Raw genomic sequence first — 21,726 nt, forward strand, 5'->3', positions numbered from 1 at the left:
ACAAGGAGGGAGGGGAAGATTTGAAAAGGGGAGGGGAGGTTGACAAGGAGGGGGAGGGGGGAAGGGAGGTCACAATGGGGCCTGGTCATCTAGGCCGCTGCGTGACAACACAATGGCTGACCCCGGCTTGTCACAGGGGACCTGGCCTCCCCCCCACCGCCCCCCCCCCCCCCCTCACACACCCCGACAGGCACCGACCGCTCCCTGCCAAGCTTTGGGGGGAAAGAGGAAGCCGTGAGGAGGCTGCGAAAGACGAAGACGGCGAACCGTTCAAGGCGGACGATGGATTTCCGAGCCTCCGTCGTCAGCGAAGGGAACATGGAGAAAGGTGAGAACGGGTGGAGAGCGGGCGGAGGGGGGGGTGGGGGAGGGGGGGAACCGCAGCTGCCAGAGACAAGACACAAAGTGCCGGAGGAACCCGAAGGTGCCAGAGGTTACGGGAAAGGCACACGTTTTTATTTATCTTTTGGTTTCGTTTTAGAGACACAGTGCGGAAACAGGCCCCTTCGGCCCACCGGGTCCGCGCCGACCAGCGATCCCCGCACACTAACACTATCCTACACACACACACACACACACACACACACACTAGGACAATTTTTTACATTTACGCCAAGCCAATTAACCTACAAACCCTGCACGTCTTTGGAGTGTGGGAGGAAGCCGAAGATCTCGGAGAAAAACCCACGCAGGTCACGGGGAGAACGTACAAACTCCGTACAGACGGCGCCCGTAGTCGGGATCGAACCCGGGTCTCCGGCGCTGTGAGGCAGCAACTCTACCGCTGTGAAAGAATGGTCTAAAGAAGGGTCTCGACCCAAAACGTCACCATCCCTTCCCTCCAGAGATGATTACCTGTCCCGCTGAGTTACTCCAGCATTTTCGAGTCTACCTTCGATGAATGAAAGACTGGGTCGACTGGGCTTGTATTCAGTGGAATTTAAAAGGGTGAGAGGGGATCTTATAGAAACATATAAGGGATTGGACAGGCTAGATGCAGCAAAAATGTTCCCGATGTTGGGGAGTCCAGAACCAGGGGGGTCACACACAGTTTAAGAATAAGGGGGAGGCCATTTAGGACTGAGATGAGTAAAATCTTTTCCACCCAGAGAGTTGTGAATCTGTGGAATTCTCTGCCACAGAAGGCAGTGGAGGCCAATTCACTAGGTGTTTTCAAGAGAAAGAGTTAGATAGAGCTCTTCGGGCTAACGGAATCAAGGGGTATATGGGGAGAAAGCAGGAACGGGGTACTGATTCTGGATGATCAGCCGTGATCATATTGAATGGTGGTGCTGGCTCGAAGGGCTGAATGGCCTCCTCCTGCACCTATTGTCTGTATTTCTATGAGAAGGCAGGAGAATGGGGTTAGGAGGGAGAGATAGATCAGCCACGATGATTGAGGAAGGGTCTCGACCCGAAACGTCACCCATTCCTTCTCTCCACAGATGCTGCTCGACCCGCTGAGTTACTCCAGCATTGCGTGTCTACCTTCGATTTTAACCAGCATCTGCAGTTTTTTTCCTATCTGAGACATTGCATTTGCCTTCCTGACCATCGACTGAAATTGCCAATTAACCTGTGTAGGAAGGAACTGCAGATGCGGGTGGAAACATAGAAAATAGGTGCAGGCAGGAGGAGGCCATTCAGCCCTTCGAGCCAGCACCGCCATTCAATGTGATCATGGCTGATCATTCTCAATCAGTACCCCATTCCTGCCTTCTCCCCATACCCCCTGACTCCGCTATCCTTAAGAGCTCTATCTCGCTCTCTCTTGAATGCATTCGGAGAATTGGCCTCCACTGCCTTCTGTGGCAGAGAATTCCACAGATTCACAACTCTCTGGGTGAAAACTTTTTCCTCATCTCTGTTCTAAATGGCCTACCCCTTATTCTTAAACTGTGTGGCCCCTGGTTCTGGACTCCCCCAACATTGGGAACATGTTTCCTGCCTCTAATGTGTCCAACCCTTAATAATCTTATACGTTTCGATAAGATCCCCTCTCATCCTTCTAAATTCCAGCGAATACAAGCCCGGTCGACCCATTCTTTCATCATATGTCAGTCCCGCCATCCCGGGGATTAACCTGGTGAACCTACGCTGCACTCCCTCAATAGCAAGAATGTCCTTCCTCAAATTAGGAGACCAAAACTGCACACTGTACTCCAGGTGTGGTCTCACCAGGGCCCTGTAAAACTGCAGTAGGACCTCCTTGTTCCTGTACTCAAATCCTCTCGCTATGAAGGCCAACATTCCATTGGCTTTCTTCACTGCCTGCTGTACCTGCATGCTTCCTTTCAGTGACTGGTGCACTAGGACACCCAGGTCTTGTTGTACGTCCCCTTTTCCTAATCTGACGCCATTCAGATAATAATCTGCCTTCCTGTTCTTGCCACCAAAGTGGATAACCTCACGTTTATCCACATTAAACTGCATCTGCCATGCATCCGCCCACTCACACAACCTGTCCAAGTCACCCTGCAGCCTCATAGCATCCTCCTCACAGCTCACACTGCCACCCGGCTTTGTGTCCTCGGCACACCGTCTAAGACAACACTAACTGGTTTAAACTAAACCACCCTGTCCCACACCCCCTGGGGTCAGTCTCACACAGTGAAGCTCCCTCCACACCATCCCATCATAACAAGAGGAGTTGAGTATAGGAGCAAAGAGGTCCTTCTGCAGTTGTACAGGGCCCTAGTGAGACCGCACCTGGAGTACTGTGTGCAGTTTTGGTCTCCAAATTTGAGGAAGGATATTCTTGCTACTGAGGGCGTGCAGCGTAGGTTCACCAGGTTAATTCCCGGAATGGCGGGACTGTCATATGAAGAAAGACTGGATAGACTCGGCTTGTACTCGCTGGAATTTAGAAGACTGAGGGGGGATCTTATAGAAACATATAAAATTCTTAAGGGGTTGGAGAGGCTAGATCAGGGAAGATTGTTCCGGATGTTGGGGGAGTCCAGAACCAGGGGTCACAGCTTAAGGATAAGGGGGAAGTCTTTTAGGACCGAGATGAGAAAACATTTCTTCACACAGAGAGTGGTGAGTCTGTGGAAAAAACAGGGGCCACAGTTTAAGAATAAGGGGTCGGCCATTTAGAACTGAGATGAGGAAAAACTTTTTCAGTTATAGAGTTGTGAATCTGTGGAATCCTCTGCCTCAGAAGGCAGTGGAGGCCAATTCTCTGAATGCACTCAAGAGAGAGCTAGATAGAGCTCTTAAGGATAGCGGAGTCAGGGGGTATGGGGAGAAGGCAGGAACGGGGTACTGATTGAGAATGATCAGCCATGATCACATTGAATGGCGGTGCGTACAGGCTCGAAGGGCCGAATGGCCTCCTCCTGCACCTATTGTCTATTGTCTATTGTCTCACACACACACACACTCCCTCCGCACCATCCCATCACACACTCCCAACTGACAGGTCACCTATCTCGACAATCCGGTTGCCCACCCTCGATTGAAGCCCCTGAACCGACCAACTCACCGAAGCGCGCAGAGACAGACGGGGACAGGGAGAGGGAGGGAGGGAACGAGGGAGACGGAGCGAAGAAGGCACAGCGGTGGAGTCACTGCCTCACAGCGCCGGAGACCCGGGTTCCATCCCGACTACGGGCGCCGTCCGTACGGAGTTTGCACGTTCTCCCCGTGACCTGCGTGGGTTTTCTCCGAGATCTTCAGTTTCTCCCGCACTCCAAAGACGTGCAGGGTTGTAGGTTAATTGGCTCGGTATAAATGTAAATTGTCCCTAGTGGGTGTGGGATAGTTGTTAGTGCGCGGGGATCGCTGGTCGGCGCGGACCCGGTGGGCCGAAGGGCCTGTTTCCGCGCTGTATCTCTAAATCTAAACTAAACTAGGCACGGAGAAGGAGGTAGAGAGAAAGGGAGGGGAGAGGTTGTGAAACCCAGTGAAAGCGAGAAACGTCACAAATAAACAAACGACAATGACCGCTCCATGGAATAGAGTCCCAGCCCGCTCAACCTCTCCCTGTAGCTCACACCCTCTAGTCCTGGCAACATCCTCTGAAATCTATGTAGCTCACAGCTCATATGGAGGTCGTAGTGTTTTTGTAGTGTTTTTTTGCATGTCTTTCATTCATCGTTAGTTTAGTTTAGAGACACAGCGCGGAAACAGGCCCTTCGGCCCACCGGGTCCGCGCCGACCAGCGATCCCCGCACACTGACACTACCCTGCGCACACTAGGGACAATTTTACATTCATACCAAGCCAATTAACCTACAAACCTGCACGTCTTTGGAGTGTGGGAGGAAACCGAAGATCTCGGAGAAAACCCACGCAGGTCATAGAGTGAAACAGTGTGGGAACAGGCCCTTCGACCCATCTAGCCCATACTCGCCAAACAATGTCCCAGCTACACTAGTCCCACTTGCCTGCGCGTGGTCCATATCCCTCCAAACCCGTCCTATCCATGTACCTGTCCAACTGTTTCTTAAACGATGGGATAGTCCCAGCCTCAACTACCTCCTCTGGCAGCCTGTTCACACACCCCACCACCCTCTGTGTGAAAAAGTTACCCCTCAGATTCCTATTAAATCTTTTCCCCCTTCACCTTGAACCTGTGTCCTCTGGTCCTCGATTCCCCTACTCCGGGCAATAGACTCTGTGCGTCTACCCGATCTATTCCTCTCATGATTTTGTACACCTCTATAAGATCACCCCTCATCCTCCTGCGCTCCATGGAATAGAGACCCAGCCTACTCAACCTCTCCTGTAGCTCACACCCTCTAGTCCTGGCAACATCCTCGTAAATCTTTTCTGAACCCTTTCCAGCTTGACAATATCTTTCCTCTAACATGGTGCCCAGAACTGAACACAGTACCCGAAATGCGGTCTCACCAACGTCTTATACAACTGCAACATGAACTCCCAACTTCTATACTCAATACTCTGACTGATGAAAGCCAAAGAGCCAACAGCCTTTTTGACCACATAAGCTACCTGTGACAACAGACAATAGGTGCAGGAGGAGGCCATTCGGCCCTTCGAGCCAGCACCGCCATTCAATGTGATCATGGCTGATCATTCTCAATCAGTACCCCGTTCCTGCCTTCTCCCCATACCCCCTGACTCCGCTATCCTTAAGAGCTCTATCTAGCTCTCTCTTGAAAGCATTCAGAGAATTGGCCTCCACTGCCTTCTGAGGCAGAGAATTCCACAGATTCACAACTCTCTGACTGAAAAAGTTTTTCCTCATCTCCGTTCTAAATGGCCTACCCCTTATTCTTAAACTGTGGCCCCTGGTTCTGGACTCCCCCAACATTGGGAACATGTTTCCTGCCTCTAACGTGACCAACCCCTTAATAACCTTATACGTTTCGATAAGATCCCCTCTCAACCTTCTAAATTCCAATGTATTCAAGCCTAGTCGCTCCAGTTTTTCAACATATGACAGTCCCGCCATTCCAGGAATTAACCTAGTAAACCTACGCTGCATGCCCTCAATAGCAAGAATATCCTTCCTCAAATTTGGAGACCAACTGCACACAGTACTCCAGGTGCGGTCTCACTAGGGCCCTGTACAACTGCAGAAGGACCTCTTTGCTCCTAGACCTTCAAGGAACCATGCACCTGTACTCCTAGATCCCTCTGCTCTACAACACTACCCAGAGGCCTACCATTCACTGTGTAGGTCCTGCCCTTGTTTAGTTTATTGTCACGTGTACCGAGGTTCAGTGAAAAGCCTTTCTGTTGCGTGCTAACCAGTGTAAAGACAATACTGATCAGCCATGATGACATTGAATGGTGATGCTGGCTCGAAGGGCCGAATAGCCTACTCCTGCACATATTGTCTATTGTCTACATGGTTACAATCAAGATGTCCACAGTGTGCAGATACAGGATAGAGGGAATAACGTTTAGTGCAAGATCAAAGATAGTCCGAGGGTCTCCCCGGTAGGGTTGCCAACTATCTCACTCCCAAATACGGGACAAGGTGACGTCATCGCCCCGCGCCCCACGTGACCTCACCCAGCCAGCGGCCACGTGCTCCCGCTCCACCAATGGTGGCCGCCCGGGCCGGGAGGCGGCGCCGGGGCCTCTGGGCCTACACTGTCCGGGCCTACACTGTCCGGACCTAAACTGTGCGGGCCTACACTGTCTGGGCTTACATTGTCCGGGCCTACACTGTCTGGGCCTACACTGTCCGGGCCTACACTTTCCAGGCCTACACTGTCCGGGCCTACACTGTCCAGAGCTAAAATGTCAGAAACCTAGAGTGTCGGGACTTAAACTGTTGGGACCTACAGCGTCCGGGCCTACAGTGTCGGGGCCTACAGCGCCCCCCAGGCCTAATACAGGACAAGGGCGGTCCTATACGGGAAATATCGGGGGATTGGGGGAGGGGAGGAGAACTGGCTCTAGAGGTGGAGGAGACGAGGTGTGGGCTGATCCGCCATGGTCAGGTTGAACAGCAGGGCTAGAAGGGACCGAATGGCCTCTCCCTGTCCCCTTGCATCCTCGTTTTTCAAGCCTTTGGTCGCGTGCAGAGATAGCCATAGCCACGGCTGTTTTCGACAGCTGGTAAAGCTGGGACTCTAAGACCAGAGTCCCGCTTCAATGCTGCCTCTCCCTTTTCCTTCCACATCCACAAACATCGGAGGCACTGCGCGGACACAGGCCCTTCGACCCACCGAGTCCGCGCCGACCAGCGATCACCCCGTACACTAGCACTATCCCACGCACACGGTACAATTTACAACCCCACTAATACGGGACAAGGTCGGTCCCGTACGGGACAAACCAATTTAGCCCAAAATACGGGAGGTTCTCGGCTAATACAGGACAGTTGGCAACCCTACCTGACATGCTTTTGTGAATCGTCCCTGGTGTGCTAGTGTACGGGGTGATCGCGGACTAGGGGCCTGTTTCCGCGCTGTACCTCTAAAGTCTAAAAAGGTGTCACTGGTGATAGAACTCGGCCCTGTTGGGATCAGAGTGATAGAATCATGGCTGATCGACCTTTCCCTCTCAACCCCATTCTCCCGCCTTCTCCCCACAACCCCTTTGAGGCTCCGAGCCCTGGGCAGGGATGGCGTTCGCCGGGCCTTCGTCCCCGCGTACTGGATCTCCACCCCCATTCCTTGACCGCGGGATCTTCCTCTGCCTTCCAGAGAAACCTTCCTATCCTGTTGCGACCACATCGCAGAAGCACAAGAACTTTGTGGTGGAGCCCATGAAGGAGAAGTCCGTGAGGGAACTGGCTGGGATCGGGCTGGTCCTGGGAGGACGGCTGGAAGAGAAGGGCTTCTGTAAGGTGAGGCTCGGCGGCGGCCATCTTGCGGCAGCAGAACCTCTGGCGGCAGCCATCTTGTGGCGGCAGAACCTCTGCCGGCGGCCATCTTGTGGCAGTAGAACTTCCGGCGGCGGCCATCTTGTGGTGGCAGAACCTCTGCTGGCGGCCAACTTGTGGTGGCAGAACGTCCGCCGGCGGCCATCTTGTGGCAGCACAATCAGACTGTTTGGCCCATCGATGCTGCACTGCCACTCTAACATGGCCGGTCTAAGGAAGCAAGGAAATGGCAGGACCGTTCCAACAAGTCCTTTGGTTCTGTCTTCACTAAGGAAGACACAAACAATCTCCCAGAAATACTAAGGGACCAAGGATCTAGTGGGAGGGAGGAACTGAAGGGAATCCACATTTTAGTCAGGAAATGGTGTTAGGTAAACTGTTGGGACTAAAGGTAGATAAATCCCCAGGGCCTGATGGTCTGAATCCCAGAGTACTCTAGGAGATGGCCCTGGAAATCATGGACGCATTGGTGATCATTTTCCAATGTTCTCTCGACTCTGGATTAGTTCCTGTGGACTGGAGGGTAGCCAATGTAACAAGGTCCCACACAAGAGATTAGTGGGCAAAATTGGAGCATGTGGTATTAGGGGGCAGGGTATTGACATGGATAGAGAACTGGTTGGCAGACAGGAAGCAAAGGGCAGGAACTAACGGGTCCTTTTCAGAATGGCAGGCAGTGACTAGTGGGGTGCCGCAAGGCTCGGTGCTGGGACCCCAGTTATTTACAATTTATATTATCGATTTAGAGGAAGGGATTAAATGTGTGATGTCTCCAAATTTGCAGATGATACAAAGCTGGGTGGCAGTGTGAGCTGTGAGGAGGATGCTATGAGGTTGCAGGGTGACTTGGACAGGTTGTGTGAGTGGGCGGATGCATGGCAGATGCAGTATAATGTGGACAAATGTGAGGTTATCAACTTTGGTGGCAAGAACAGCAAGGCAGATTATTATCTGAATGGTGTCAGATTAGGAGAAGGGGAGGTGCAACGAGACCTGGGTGTTCTTGTACATCAGCCACTGAAAGTAAGCATGCAGGTACAGCAGGCAGCAAAGAAAGCCAGTGGCATGTTAGCCTTCATAGCGAGAGGATTTGAGTACAGGAGTAAAGAGGTCCTTCTGCAGTTGTATAGGGCCCTGGTGAGACCACACCTGGAGTACTGTGTGCAGTTTTGGTCTCCTAATTTGAGGAAGGACATTCTTGCTATTGAGGCCATGCAGCGTAGGTTCACCAGGTTAATTCCCTGGATGGCGGGACTGACATATGATGAAAGAATGGATCGACTGGGCTTGTATTCACTGGAATTTAGATGGATGAGAGGAGATTTTATAGAAACATATACAATTCTTAAGGGATTGGACAGGCTAGATGCGGGAAAAATGTTCCCGATGTTGGGGGAGTTCAGAACCAGGGGCCACACATAGTTTAAGAATAAGGGGTAGGCCATTTAGGACTGAGATGAGGAAAAACCTTTTTCATTCAGAGTTGTGAATCTGTGGAATTCTCTGCCACAGAGGGCAGTGGAGGCCAATTCACTGGATGTTTTCAAGAGAGTTAGATAGAGCTTTTGGGGCAAACGGAATCAAGGGATATGGGGAGAAAGCAGGAACGACCATGATCATATTGAATGGTGGTGCTGGCTCGAAGGGCTGAATGGCCTCCTCCTGCACCTATTTTCTGTTTCTACGTCTATTCTTTGTTTCATATGGTGTGGAAACAGGCCCTTCGGCCCAACTTTGGTCCGCATTTGGTCCATATCCCTCTAAACCGGTATAATCCATGTACCTGTCTGACTGTCTTTTTAAAACATTCCGATAGTCCCAGCCTCAGCATAGAAAATAGGTGCAGGAGTAGGCCATTCGGCCCTTCGAGCCTGCACCGCCATTCAATATGATCATGGCTGATCATCCAACTCAGTATCCTGTACCTGCCTTCTCTCCATACCCCCTGATCCCTTTAGCCACAAGGGCCACATCTAACTCCCTCTTAAATATAGCCAACGAACTGGCCTCAACTACCTTCTGTGGCAGAGAATTCCACAGACTCACCACTCTCTGTGTGAAGAAATGTTTTCTCATCTCGGTCCTAAAAGACTTCCCCCTTTTCCTTAAGCCGTGACCCCTGGTTCTGGACTTCCCCAACATCGGGAACAATCTTCCCGCATCTAGCCTCTCCAACCCCTTAAGAATTTTATATGTTTCAATAAGATCCCCCCTCAGTCTTCTAAATTCCAGCGAGTACAAGCCGAGTCTATCCAGTCTTTCTTCATATGAAAGTCCTGCCATCCCAGGGATCAATCTGGTGAACCTTCTCTGTACTGGCAGCTCGTTCCATACACCCACCACCCTTTGTGTGAAAAAGTTACCCCTCAGATTCCTATTAAATCTTTCTCCCCTCACTTTAAACCTACTTCCTCTGGTCCTCGATTCCCCTACTCTGGGCAAGAGACTCTGTGCGTCTACCCGATCTATTCCTCTCATGATTTTGTACACCTCTATAAGATCGCCCCCCTCATCCTCCTGCGCTCCAAGGAATAAGAGACCCAGCCTGCTCAACCTCTCCCTGTAGCTCACACCCCTCGAGTCCTGGCAACATCCTCGTACATCGTCCGTGTACCCTTGGTAACATCCCGCAACATGGTGCCCAGAACTGAACATGACACGTTAAATGTGGCCTCACCAACGTCTCATATATCTGCAACACGATCTCCCAACTTTCTACACTCAATGCTCTGACTTATGAAATCCGTAGGTGGCACGGTGGCACAGCGGTAGAGTCGCTGCCTCGCAGCGCCAGGGACCCGGGTTCGATCCCGACTACGGGCGCTGTCTGTGCGGAGTTTGTACGTTCTTTGAACGTTTGTACGTTCACTACAGCAGGCAGTGAAGAAAGCCAATGGAATGTTGACCTTCATAACAAGAGGAGTTGAGTATAGGAGCAAAGAGGTCCTTCTGCAGTTGTACAGGGCCCCTAGTGAGACCGCACCTGGAGTACTGTGTGCAGTTTTGGCCTCCAAATTTGAGGAAGGATATTCTTGCTATTGAGGGCGTGCAGCGTAGGTTTACTAGGTTAATTCCCGGAATGGCGGGACTGTCATATGTTGAAAGAGTGGAGCGACTAGGCTTGCATACACTGGAATTTAGAAGGATGAGAGGAGATCTTATCGAAACGTATAAGATTATTAAGGGGTTGGACACGTTAGAGGCAGGAAACATGTTCCCAATGTTGGGGGAGTCCAGAACAAGGGGCCACACAGTTTAAGAATAAGGGGTAGGCCATTTAGAACTGAGATGAGGAAAAACTTTTTCAGTCAGAGAGTTGTGAATCTGTGGAATTCTTTGCCTCAGAAGGCAGTGGAGGCCAATTCTCTGAATGCATTCAAGAGAGAGCTAGATAGAGCTCTTAAGGATAGCGGAGTCAGGGGTTATGGGGAGAAGGCAGGAATGGGGTACTGATTGAGAATGATCAGCCATGATCACATTGAATGGCGGTGCTGGCTCGAAGGGCCGAATGGCCTCCTCCTGCACCTATTGTCTATTGTTCTCCCCGTGACCTGCGTGGGTTTTCTCCGAGATCTTCGGTTTCCTCCCACACTCCAAAGACGTGCAGGTTTGTGGGTTAATGGGCCTGGTGTAAATGTAAATCCCTGCCTCAACTACCTCCTCCGGCAGCTCGTTCCATTTGCAACCACCAATCTTTGTGTAAAAAAAGTTACCACTCAGGATCCTATTAAATCTCCTCCCCCCCACCTTCGTCCTCTGATCCTCGATTCCCCTACTGCGCACAAGAGACTATGCGTTTACCCGATCTATTCCTCTCATGATCTTAGAGTCACAAGAGTGATACCGTGTGGAAACAGGCCCTTCGGCCCAACTTGCCCACGCCGGCCAACATGTCCCAGCTACACTAGTCCCACCTGCCAGCGTTTGGTCCATATCCCTCCAAACTCGCCCTATCCATGTACCTGTCTAATTGTTTCTTAAACGATGGGATAGTCCCAGCCTCAACTACCTCCTCCGACAGCTCGTTCCATACACCCACCACCCTCTGTGTGAAAAAGTTACCCCTCAGATTCCTATTAAATCTTTCCCCCTTCACCTTGAACCTATGTTCTCTGGTCCTCGATTCCCCTACTCTGGGCAAGAGATTCTGTCTCTGCTAATGGAATCAAGGGATTTGGGGGAGAAGGCAGGCACGGGTTACTGATTGTGGATGATCAGCCATGATCACATTGAATGGTGGTGCTGGCTGGAAGGGCCGAACGGCCTCCTCCTGCACCTATTTTCCCTGTTTACATGATCTATTCCACTGATTCCTCACTTGTTTAAACTATAGTGTTTTATTCTTAATGTTTTATTCTTAATTGTTTATTGTGTGTCGTGTTGTTACTTGCGAGCAAAGCACCAAGGCAAATTCTTTGTATGTAAACATAGACAATAGGTGCAGGAGGAGGCCATTCGGCCCTTCATGCCAGCACTGTCATTCACTTTGATCATGGCCGATCATCCACAATCAGTACCCCGTTCCTGCCTTCTCCCTAACGCTGACTCCGCTATCTTTAAGAGCTCTATTTAACTCTCTTGAAAGCATTCAGAGAATTGGCCTCCACTACCTTCTGAGGCAGAGAATTCCACAGATTCACAACTCTCTGACTGAAAAAGTTTTTCCTCATCTCCATTCTAAATGGCCTACCCCTTATTCTTAAACTGTGGCCCCTGGTCCTGGACTCCCCCAACATTGGGAACATGTTTCCTGCCTCTAACGTGTCCAACCCCTTAATAATCTTATATGTTTCAATCAGATCCCCTCTCATCCTTCTAAATTCCAATGTATACAAGCCCAGTCGCTCCAGTCTTTCAACCTTTCAACAAGGTTCATGAGATTGATCCCTGGGATGGCGGGACTGTCATATGAGGAAAGATTGAAAAGACTAGGCTTGTATTCACTGGAGTTTAGAAGGATGAGTGGGGATCTTATAGACATATAAAATTATAAAAGGACTAGACAAGCTAGATGCAGGAAAAATGATCCCAATGTTGGGGGAGTCCAGAACCAGGGGCCACACACACAGTCTAAGAATAAAGGGGAGGCCATTTAAAACTGAGGTGAGAAAGAACTTTTTCACCCAGAGAGTTGTGAATTTGTGGAATTCTCTGCCACAGAGGGCAGTGTAGGCCAATTCACTGGATGGATTTAAGAGAGAGATCTATCTCTCTTAGGGGATGGTGGAATCAAGGGGTATGGGGAGAAGGCAGGCACGGGTTACTGATTGTGGACGATCAGCCATGATCACAATGAATGGCGGTGCGTACAGGCTCGAAGGGCCGAATGGGCCTCCTCCTGCACCTATTTTCTATGTTTCTAACATACGACAGTCCCGCCACCCCCGGGGATTAACCTGGTGAACCTACGCTGCACTCCCTCAATAGCAAGAATGTCCTTCCATGAATTGGCTAATAGTTGGCTAACATACATGCTTGGCTAATCTGTGGAATTCTCTGCCTCAGAAGGCAGCGGAGGCCAAATCTCTGAATGCATTCAAGAGAGAGCTGGATAGAGCTCTTAAGGGGATAGCGGAGTTAGGGGGTATGGGGAGAGGGCAGGAACGGGGTACCGATTGAGAATGATCAGCCTTGATCACGTGTGAATGGCGGTGCTGGCTCAAAGGGCCGAATGGCCCTCCTCCTGCACCTATTGTCTGATGTCTATTGTCTAATATAATGTATTCAATTCAATTCAATGATCTTGCAAGGGGTTTCTGAAGTAAGCGTGCCTCTGAACTAAGTCCACCTTGTTGGACTAGCATCTAGCTTGTTGATTTGGGAACTAACTCTTTTCTCTGTCTTCCAGGCCAAGGATGTTCTGGGCCAGTTCTTGCTGTTGAAACAGGACAAGGGTGGCCTTTAAGAGCTGGCTGCGACAAGTCTGTTTCGCCGGCAACAGGCAGTCGGAAGACTGCCCACCGCTGCCTGCGGGAGTGGTGTGATGCGTTTCTCTAAAGAGAGGGGTGGCGGGGAAGGGAGGGAGGGAGGGAGAGGGAGAGAGAGAGAGAGAGAGCCGACGCACACGGCGAGCGTCTTAATCCTCCCGGGAAACCCGCAAATGAATCCTCAGACCTTATTTATTGATTGATCGTCGAGAGAGGCCTTGCGTCCGATTTTATGCTGTTAGAAGCTGATTTATTAATAAACCTAGTAAACGATTGCCCGGGCTGGGCGGTCGGCTGCCGTTCTTTCGTGGAGCCCTTCGGCCCATCGATCCCGCCACTGCGTCCGGCACCTGCGAAGAAGGGTCTCGGCCCGAGAAATGTTGTCCAGCAACAAGGGGCCACGGTTTAAGAATAAGGGGTCGGCCGTTTAGAACTGAGATGAGGAAAAACTTTTTCAGTCAGAGAGTTGTGAATCTGTGGAATTCTCTGCCTCAGAAGGCAGTTTGAGGCCAATTCTCTGAATGCATTCAAGAGAGAGATGGATAGAGCTCTTAAGGATAGCGGAGTCAGGGGGTATGGGGAGAAGGCAGGAACGGGGTACTGATTGAGAATGATCAGCCATGATCACATTGAATGGCGGTGCATACAGGCTCGAAGGGCCAAATGGCCTCCTCCTGCACCTACATTCAGAGTATTACCTGAATGGTGACCGATTGGGAGAAGGGGAGATGCAACGTGACCTTGGGTGTCATGGGTGCACCAGTCATTGAAAGCAAGCATGCAGGTGCAGCAGGCAGTGAAGAAAGCGAATGGTATGTTTGCATTCATAGCAAGAGGATTTGAGTTTAGGAGCAGGGAGGTTCTGCTGCAGTTGTACAGGGCCTTGGTGAGACCGCACCTGGAGTATTGTGTGCAGTTTTGGTCTCCTAACCTGAGGAAAGACGTTCTTGCCTTAGAGGGAGTACAGAGAAGGTTCACCAGATTGATCCCTTGGATGGCGGGACTTTCATATGAGGATAGGACTGGGCTTGTACTCGCTGGAATTTAGAAGACTGAGGGGGGATCTTATAGAAACATATAAAATTCTTAAGGGGTTGGAGAGGCTAGGTGCGGGAAGATTGTTCCCGATGTTGGGGGAGTCCAGAACCAGGGGTCACAGCTTAAGGATAAGGGGGAAGTCTTTTAGGACCGAGATGAGAAAACATTTCTTCACACAGAGAGTGGTGAGTCTGTGGAATTCTCTGCCACAGAAGGTAGTTGAGGCCAGTTCATTGGCTATATTTAAGAGGGAGTTAGATGTGGCCCTTTTGCTAAAGGGATCAGGGGGTATGGAGAGAAGGCAGGTACGGGATACTGAGTTGGATGATCAGCCATGATCATATTGCATGGCGGTGCGTACAGGCTCGAAGGGCCGAATAGGCCTACTCCTGCACCTATTTTCTATGTTTCTATTGTCTATTCCTTCTCTCCAGGGATGCTGCCTCTCTACATCACCGCCCCCGTGTCCTTCAGTCTGAAGAAGGGTCCCGACCCGAAACGTCGCCCAGCCCTTCTCTCCAGAGATGCTGCCCGTCCCGCTGAACTACTCCGGCACTTTGTGTCTTATCTTTCGGGTGTCGACCAGCATCTGCAGTTCCTTCACCCTGCAGGCTTGTAGACGTGACTTAAAGAAAAAACTAAACTAAACTCACACACAAAAATGAATGAAGATCGACGATAAAAAAAATGCTGGAGTGACTCAGTGGGTCGGGCAGCATCTCTGAGAGAGAAGGAATGGGCGACGTTTCCCGGATCGAGACCCTTCTATCAGACTGAAGGTATCACAAGATGCTGGAGTAACTCAGCGGGTCAGGCAGCATCTCAGGAGAGAGGGAATGGGTGACATTTCGGGTCGAGACCCTTCAGACTAAAACACGTTACCCATACACTGGAATTTAGAAGGATGAGAGGAGATCTTATCGAAACGTATCAGATTATTAAGAGGTTGGACACGTTAGAGGCAGGAAACATGTTCCCAATGTTGGGGGAGTCCAGAACAAGGGGCCACACAGTTTAAGAATAAGGGGTAGGCCGTTTAGAACGGAGATGAGGAAAAGCTTTTTTCAGTCGGAGAGTTGTGAATCTGTGGAATTCTCTGCCTCAGAAGGCAGTGGGAGGCCAATTCTCTGAATGCATTCAAGAGAGAGCTGGATATAGAGCTCTTAAGGATAGCGGAGTCAGAGGGTATGGGGAGAGGGCAGGAACGGGGTACTGATTGAGAATGATCAGCCATGATCACATTGAATGGCGGTGCTGGCTCGAAGGGTCCGAATGGCCTCCTCCTGCACCTGTTTATTCCCTCGCTCCTAGATGCTGCCTGACCCGCCTGAGTTACTCCAGCATTTTGTGATACCTTCAGTCTCAAGAAGGGTCTCGACCCTGAGGAAACGTCAGCCATTCCTTCCCTCCAGAGATGCTGCCCAACCAGCTGAGTCACTCCGGCACTTTTTTATCATCGATCTTCATTCATTTTTGGTGCGAGTTTAGTTTCGTTTTTTCTTTAATTCACGTCTACCGGGGTACAGTGAAAAGCCTGCAGGGGGAAGGAACTGCAGATGCTGGTTTACATCGAAGGTGGACACAAAATGCCGGAGTAAACTCAGCGGGTCGGGCAGCATCTCTGGAGAGAAGGAATGGGTGACGTTTCGGGTCGAGACCCTTCTTCAGACTGAGAGTAACAATGATGAAGGACACAGGAGTCGGGGGAGAGTGGCGATCTGAAAAGAACCTTTACATGCCCGATAACGTCACCCATTCCTTCTCTCCAGAGATGCCGCCTGTCCCGCTGAGCTACTCCCAAAGATACTAGAGGAGCAAGATAGACCACTCGACCCTAAAAACCGTAGTAGGTCACGGCGGCCATTTTAGTAGGCGGAAACCAGCAGAATCATTTAAAAAGAAACTAACAAAAACCTGTGAGTTGATAGATGAGATATAGTCTGCATTTTAATGGCATCATCACACGTACTGTTCCCCCAAAACACTGATCACACTGCGAGAGGCAGAGCGAACGGCGGGTTTTGCTTACTAAAATGGCTGCTCTGCGCACTGCACTTCGGTGTGGGCGATTTCAAGGGAGTGGTCCATCTTGCTCCTCTAGTATCTTTGGTAGAGGCTATCTCAACGGAGTGGTCCCATTTGTTCCTCTAGTATCTTTGGTAGAGGCTATCTCAACGGAGTGGTCCATCTTGCTCCTCTAGTATCTTTGGCTACACCCGCTTGTCCTTGCATTAATTTGTTCTCTGTACTACACCCCCCCCCCACACATCTAATCTCACACGGGGTCTCCACTTTGGACAGCACACGGTGGCGCGGCGGTAGAGATGCTGCCCTCGCGGCGCCGGAGACCCGGGTTCGATCCCGACCACGGGCGCTGTCTGCACGGGGTTTGTACGTTCTCCCCGTGACCTGCGTGGGTTTTCTCCGGGCGCTCCGGTTTCCTCCCGCGGGTTTGTGGGTACATTCTAGGTGCGCAGGTCCGGTATGAATATTGATTTCTCGAACTTCAAGGGACTCTTGCACCCCCTCCCTCTCTCCATCCCCCTCAAGCCGTACAGTCGTCTTGTTGGGTCTCATTGTCTGTAGCTCGTTTTCACCTAGCCCACGGCCAACAATGGCCCGCTTCCTTTATCATCGTTACTTTGTTCTCCCCCCACCCCTCAGTCTGAGGAAGGGTCTCGACCCGAAACGTCACCCATTCCTTTTCCCCGGAGATGCTGCCTGACCCGCTGAGTTACCCCAGCATTTTGTGACTATCTTCGGTATCGGTATCTTGTGTCCACCAGCACCTCCAGGTAGACACAGAATGCCGGAGTAAACTCAGCGGGTCAGGCAGCATCTCAGGAGGAGGAATGGGTGACCTTTCGGGTCGAGACCCGTCCTCAGATTTAACCTTCGATTTAAACCAGCATCTGCAGTTTTTTTTACCCTGCCAGCACCTGCAGTTCTTTTCCACACACACACACTTTATTGCCACGTGTACCTAGGTAGGTACAGTGAGATTCTTTACATCAGCGTACAATGGACAAAGTACATCAAATTATCCCCGGGATCATTCTCGTAAACCTCCTTTGGATCCTCTCCAAGGTCAGCGCGTTCTTCCCTGAGACACGGGGCCCCAAAACGGCCCACAATACTCTTCGATGTGGTCTCTGACCAGCGCCTCGTAGAGCCTCAGCATTACATTCTGCCACTCTCTCTCGCCAGTAGAGTCCACCGCCTCTCGGCGCCAGAGATCCGGGTTCGATCCCGACCACAGGCGCTTGTCTGTACAGCACAGATTTTTCTCAACCCCTTGGTCGTGTGCAGAGATACTCAGAGCCACGGCTGTTTTTCGACAGCTGGTAAAGCTTGGACTCGAAAACCAAATGACAATAGACAATAGGTGCAGGAGGTAGGCCATTCAGCCCTTCGAGCCAGCACCCGCCCATTCAATGCGATCATGGCTGATCACTCTCAATCAGTACCCCGTTCCTGCCTTCTCCCCATACCCCCTCACTCCGCTATCCTTAAGAGCTCTATCCAGCTCTCTCTTGAAAGCATCCAACGAACTGGCCTCCACTGCCTTCTGAGGCAGAGAATTCCACACCTTCACCACTCTCTGACTGAAAAAGTTCTTCCTCATCTCCGTTCTAAATGGCCTACCCCTTATTCTTAAACTGTGGCCCCTTGTTCTGGACTCCCCCAACATTGGGAACATGTTTCCTGCCTCTAATGTGTCCAATCCCCTAATTATCTTATATGTTTCAATAAGATACCCCCTCATCCTTCTAAATTCCAGTGTATACAAGCCCAATCGCTCCAGCCTTTCAACATACGACAGTCCCGCCATTCCGGGAATTAACCTAGTGAACCTACGCTGCACGCCCTCCATAGCAAGAATATCCTTCCTCAAATTTGGAGACCAAAAACTGCACACAGTACTCCAGGTGCGGTCTCACCAGGGCCCGGTACAACTGTAGAAGGACCTCTTTGCTCCTGTACTCGACTCCTCTTGTTATGAAGGCCAACATTCCATTGGCTTTCTTCACTGCCTGCTGTGGTCCCGGGGAAGGGGCGGCGGCTTCTGTTTCCAATGGACCATCAGAGTGCTTGTCTGTACGGGGTTTGTACGGTGACCTGCGTGGGTTTTCTCTGGGCGCTCCGGTCCCCCCCCCCACAACACTCCAAAGATGTGCAGGTTAATTGGCTTGGTAAGATTGCAAACCGTCCCTAGAGAGTCCAGGATAGTGGTAGTGTTCGGGGATCGCTGGAAGGCGCGGGCTCGGGCCTGTTTCCGCGCTGAATCTCTAAAACTAAACGGCAGAGCACCCACCCCTCCCCAACAAAGCACAAGGGCATCGCATGGAGAATTAAATCTTTATTTAGTGTAATGCGCGGCTTGAAAAACTAGCGCTTGCAGCAGGATTAACAATACTGATACGGCGATCAATGACAAGAGGCGGTCACGGTGGTGCAGCGGTAGAGTTGCCGCCTTACAGCGAATGCAGCGCCGGAGACCCCGGGTTCCATCCCGACCACGGGTGCTGTTTCTACGTTCTCCCCGTGGGATTTCTCCGAGATCTTCGGTTTCCTCCCACGATCCAAGGACGTGCAGGTTTGTACGTTAATTGGCTTGGTGCGAATGTAGTGGGTGTAGGATAGTGTTAGTGTGGTGCGGGGATCGCTGGGCGGCGCGGACCCGGTGGGCCGAAGGGCCTGTTTCCACGCTGCTTTCTCTAAACTAAACAAACTAAACTAAAGAGGTGAGATTTAGTTGAGAGGAGAGTCGAGGCAGATATGGAAATCTCCATGGTAAACCGGAGCATGAAACGATCTTGTAGTTCGCAGGTTCCATGCGGGTGAAGTTGTAGGTTGGCCTGTGATGGGCGTTTGTCTCCTGCACATCGCTGGAGTTTTGGAGGAATGAGGGGAACCTCACGTTTCCACTTCAGAGTTAAAGGACGTTCTTTTCTTTAGTCAGAGAGATGGTGAATCTGTGGAGCTCTTTGCCAACAGACGGCTGTGGAGACCAAGTCAGCGGATATATTTAATGCAGAGATAGATAGATTGTTGATCAGTGCGGTGTGTCAGGGGTTACGGGGAGAAGGCAGGAGAAAGGGGTTGGGAGGGAGAGATAGATCAGCCACGATTGAATGGCGGGGTAGACTAGGTGGGGCACGAATGGCCTAATTCTGCTCCTATTCCTTATGACCTTAAAATATCGTGCTGGGATGGGACGGGGCACAAAGTTGCCGGGGGGAAACTCAGCGGGGGCCCGGGCAGCATCTGTGGAGAGAGAAACAGGTGACGTTTGGGGTGGAGACCCTTCTTCAGGGTGTGGCTCGGTGTGAGAAAGTGTAGAGTTGCGGGGACCACCCGCGATGGAGCGGTCGGTGAGAGGGTCTCAAAGAACTCCCGTTGGAGAGAGGAGGAGGACTTCTTCAAAGTAGGGGCCGAACCTTAACTCCAAAGAAGGGGGCCCAGACCCGAAAGGCCGCCCGCCCACGTTCTCCAGAGGCGTCGCCTGGCCCGCCCCAGTTACTCCGGCACGCCGTGTCCTTTCTTTGTAAACCAGCGCCTGCAGTTCCTCGGTTCTTCCCTCTCTGTCTCTCTCCGTCGAGGGTGCGGGGAGGTCACGTGTCAGTGGGCCGGGCTCTCATGCGGTGTGCGTGTAGTGTAGATAGCGTGGAGCGTGTGCTCAGGGCCGTGGCAAAGTGCAAGGTTGGCGCAGCGTGTTAGTATGTGTGTGGGGTTGTGTATGTATGTGTGTGTGGGTTGTGTGTGTGTGTGTGTGCGTAAGGGTTGTGTGAGTGGGTTGTGTGTGTGTGAGTGGGTTGTGTGTGTGAGTGTGTTGTGTGTGTGTGAGTGAGTTGTGTGTGTGTGTGTGTGTCCGTGAAAGAGTGCCTGATTGTGAGACAGTGTGCGTGGTGCGTGCGTGAGCATGACGCACAGGTGTGCTCAGTGAGAGAGCGCACACTAGAGTAGTGTGTGCGTGTGTCAGAGAGTGAGAACGTCAGGGAGAACACACGAGCGTAACAGATTGAGAGCTTGAGTGTCAGAGAATGCACACGAGTGTGGGGGAGTGTGTGTGTCAGAGAATGAGAGTGTGGGCGTGCGTGCATGTGTGTGCCAGAGAATGAGTGAGAGTGTGTGTGAGTGCATGTGTCAGAGGAATAAGCGTGAGTGTGCGAGTGTCAGAGAATGCGTGTGTGTGAGAGAATGTGAGTACGTGTGTGAGAGGTGTGTGAGTGGTCGCGCGTGTGAGTGTATCGCTGTGCCCGGGTCACTCGGTCATCGCGTGTGCAGCCTGTGACCGTCACCACAGGTTGTCCTATCCATGGACGGACCCACACGGTAAAAATCACAGAGTTTTTTCTGTTGGAAGAACACGGGGCAGGCGTCAGACATCGCGTTCCCCACGGCCCCCCGAGACCACCCCGGCTCCACCCCCTCCCCTAGCCAGTGCCCCCTCACCCTCACAGACCCTGCCCCCCACCCTCACAGATCCTGCCCCCTCCCTCCCCCCTCAATCTTCCCTCCATTCTTCCCCCCTCTCACATTCCCCACTTTCTCTCTCACTCACCCCCCCCCCCCCCACCACCACCACTCACCTTGGCCAAAGATGGCTCGTGGAAGGGACAATTCTTGATATTTCTTCCTCCTTGCGTATTCCTGCAGGTGGTGGATTTCAGTTCCACCTTCAGGCGGTACATTATCCCTGCAACTACCTGGAAACAGGGAGAGAGAGAGAGAGATGGGGGAGGGGGATGATAGGGAGAGGGAAAGAGAGGGGGAAGGGAGAGAGAGAGAGAGAGAGAGAGAGGGGGGTCGGGGGAGAGAGAGAGAGAGAGGGGGGGGGGAGAGAGGGAAAGAGGGGAGAGGGAAAGAGGAGAGAGGGAAAGAGAGGGGGGAGGGGAAAGAGAGGGGGGGAGGGAAAGAGAGGGGGGAGGGAAAGAGGAGAGAGGGAAAGAGGGGAGAGGGAAAGAGGGGAGAGGAAAGAGGGGAGAGGGAAAGAGGAGAGAGGGAAAGAGGGGGGAGAAGGAGAAGAGGGGGGGAGTGTCCAGTTAGATGAGGAAATAATCACACTGTCCATCACAAACCAGACCTTCCCCGGGGGGGGGGGGGGGGGGGGGGGGGGGTCTATTTTTGGTTTTGAACCAGCATCTGCAGTTCCTTCTTACGCACTTTCTCCCCGAATCCCTTGATTCCGTTGGCCCCAAGAGCCATATCTGACTCTCTCTCAAAACATCTCCTCTCCTCCTCTACCCCTGAGCTCCCATAACCTCTCCATGCCCCACCCCCCTTATCTCATCCACTCTACTCTCCTCTCCCCTGAACCTCCCTCCCACCCCTCCATCTCCCCCCCCACAACCCTCCCTTTTCCCCCTTCTCTCCCACCCATTCCTCCCTCGCCCCCCCACCCTCTTCCCCATTCCCCTCTCCCCCCCCACCTGTCTCCCCCGTCCCCCA

At 51.8% G+C, this 21,726-nt stretch overlaps 2 protein-coding genes and 1 pseudogene across 2 annotated transcripts in view; 1 reads left to right on the forward strand and 2 right to left on the reverse strand.

Moving 5' to 3' along the window:
* LOC144609632 (cystatin-C-like) overlaps positions 1 to 21,726 on the reverse strand; it is a 369,350-nt gene that overhangs the window by 346,155 nt on the left and 1,469 nt on the right. Inside the window, exons 2-3 of the mRNA XM_078428131.1 lie at positions 20,868 to 20,984; positions 20,614 to 20,631 (exon numbers count right to left, since the gene is read on the reverse strand). Coding sequence (XP_078284257.1) covers positions 20,614 to 20,631; positions 20,868 to 20,984 — 135 coding nt within the window. The remainder of the gene's footprint in view (positions 1 to 20,613; positions 20,632 to 20,867; positions 20,985 to 21,726) is intronic.
* The window catches only part of LOC144609533 (U4/U6.U5 tri-snRNP-associated protein 1-like), a 54,964-nt gene that overhangs the window by 26,229 nt on the left and 7,009 nt on the right, over positions 1 to 21,726 (reverse strand). The gene's annotated exons all lie outside the window — the stretch shown is intronic.
* Positions 271 to 13,306, forward strand: LOC144609534 (barrier-to-autointegration factor A-like; annotated as a pseudogene).

The sequence above is a fragment of the Rhinoraja longicauda genome, chromosome 34 (genome assembly GCF_053455715.1).
Source record: "Rhinoraja longicauda isolate Sanriku21f chromosome 34, sRhiLon1.1, whole genome shotgun sequence".
Taxonomy (NCBI): Eukaryota; Metazoa; Chordata; class Chondrichthyes; order Rajiformes; family Arhynchobatidae; genus Rhinoraja; species Rhinoraja longicauda.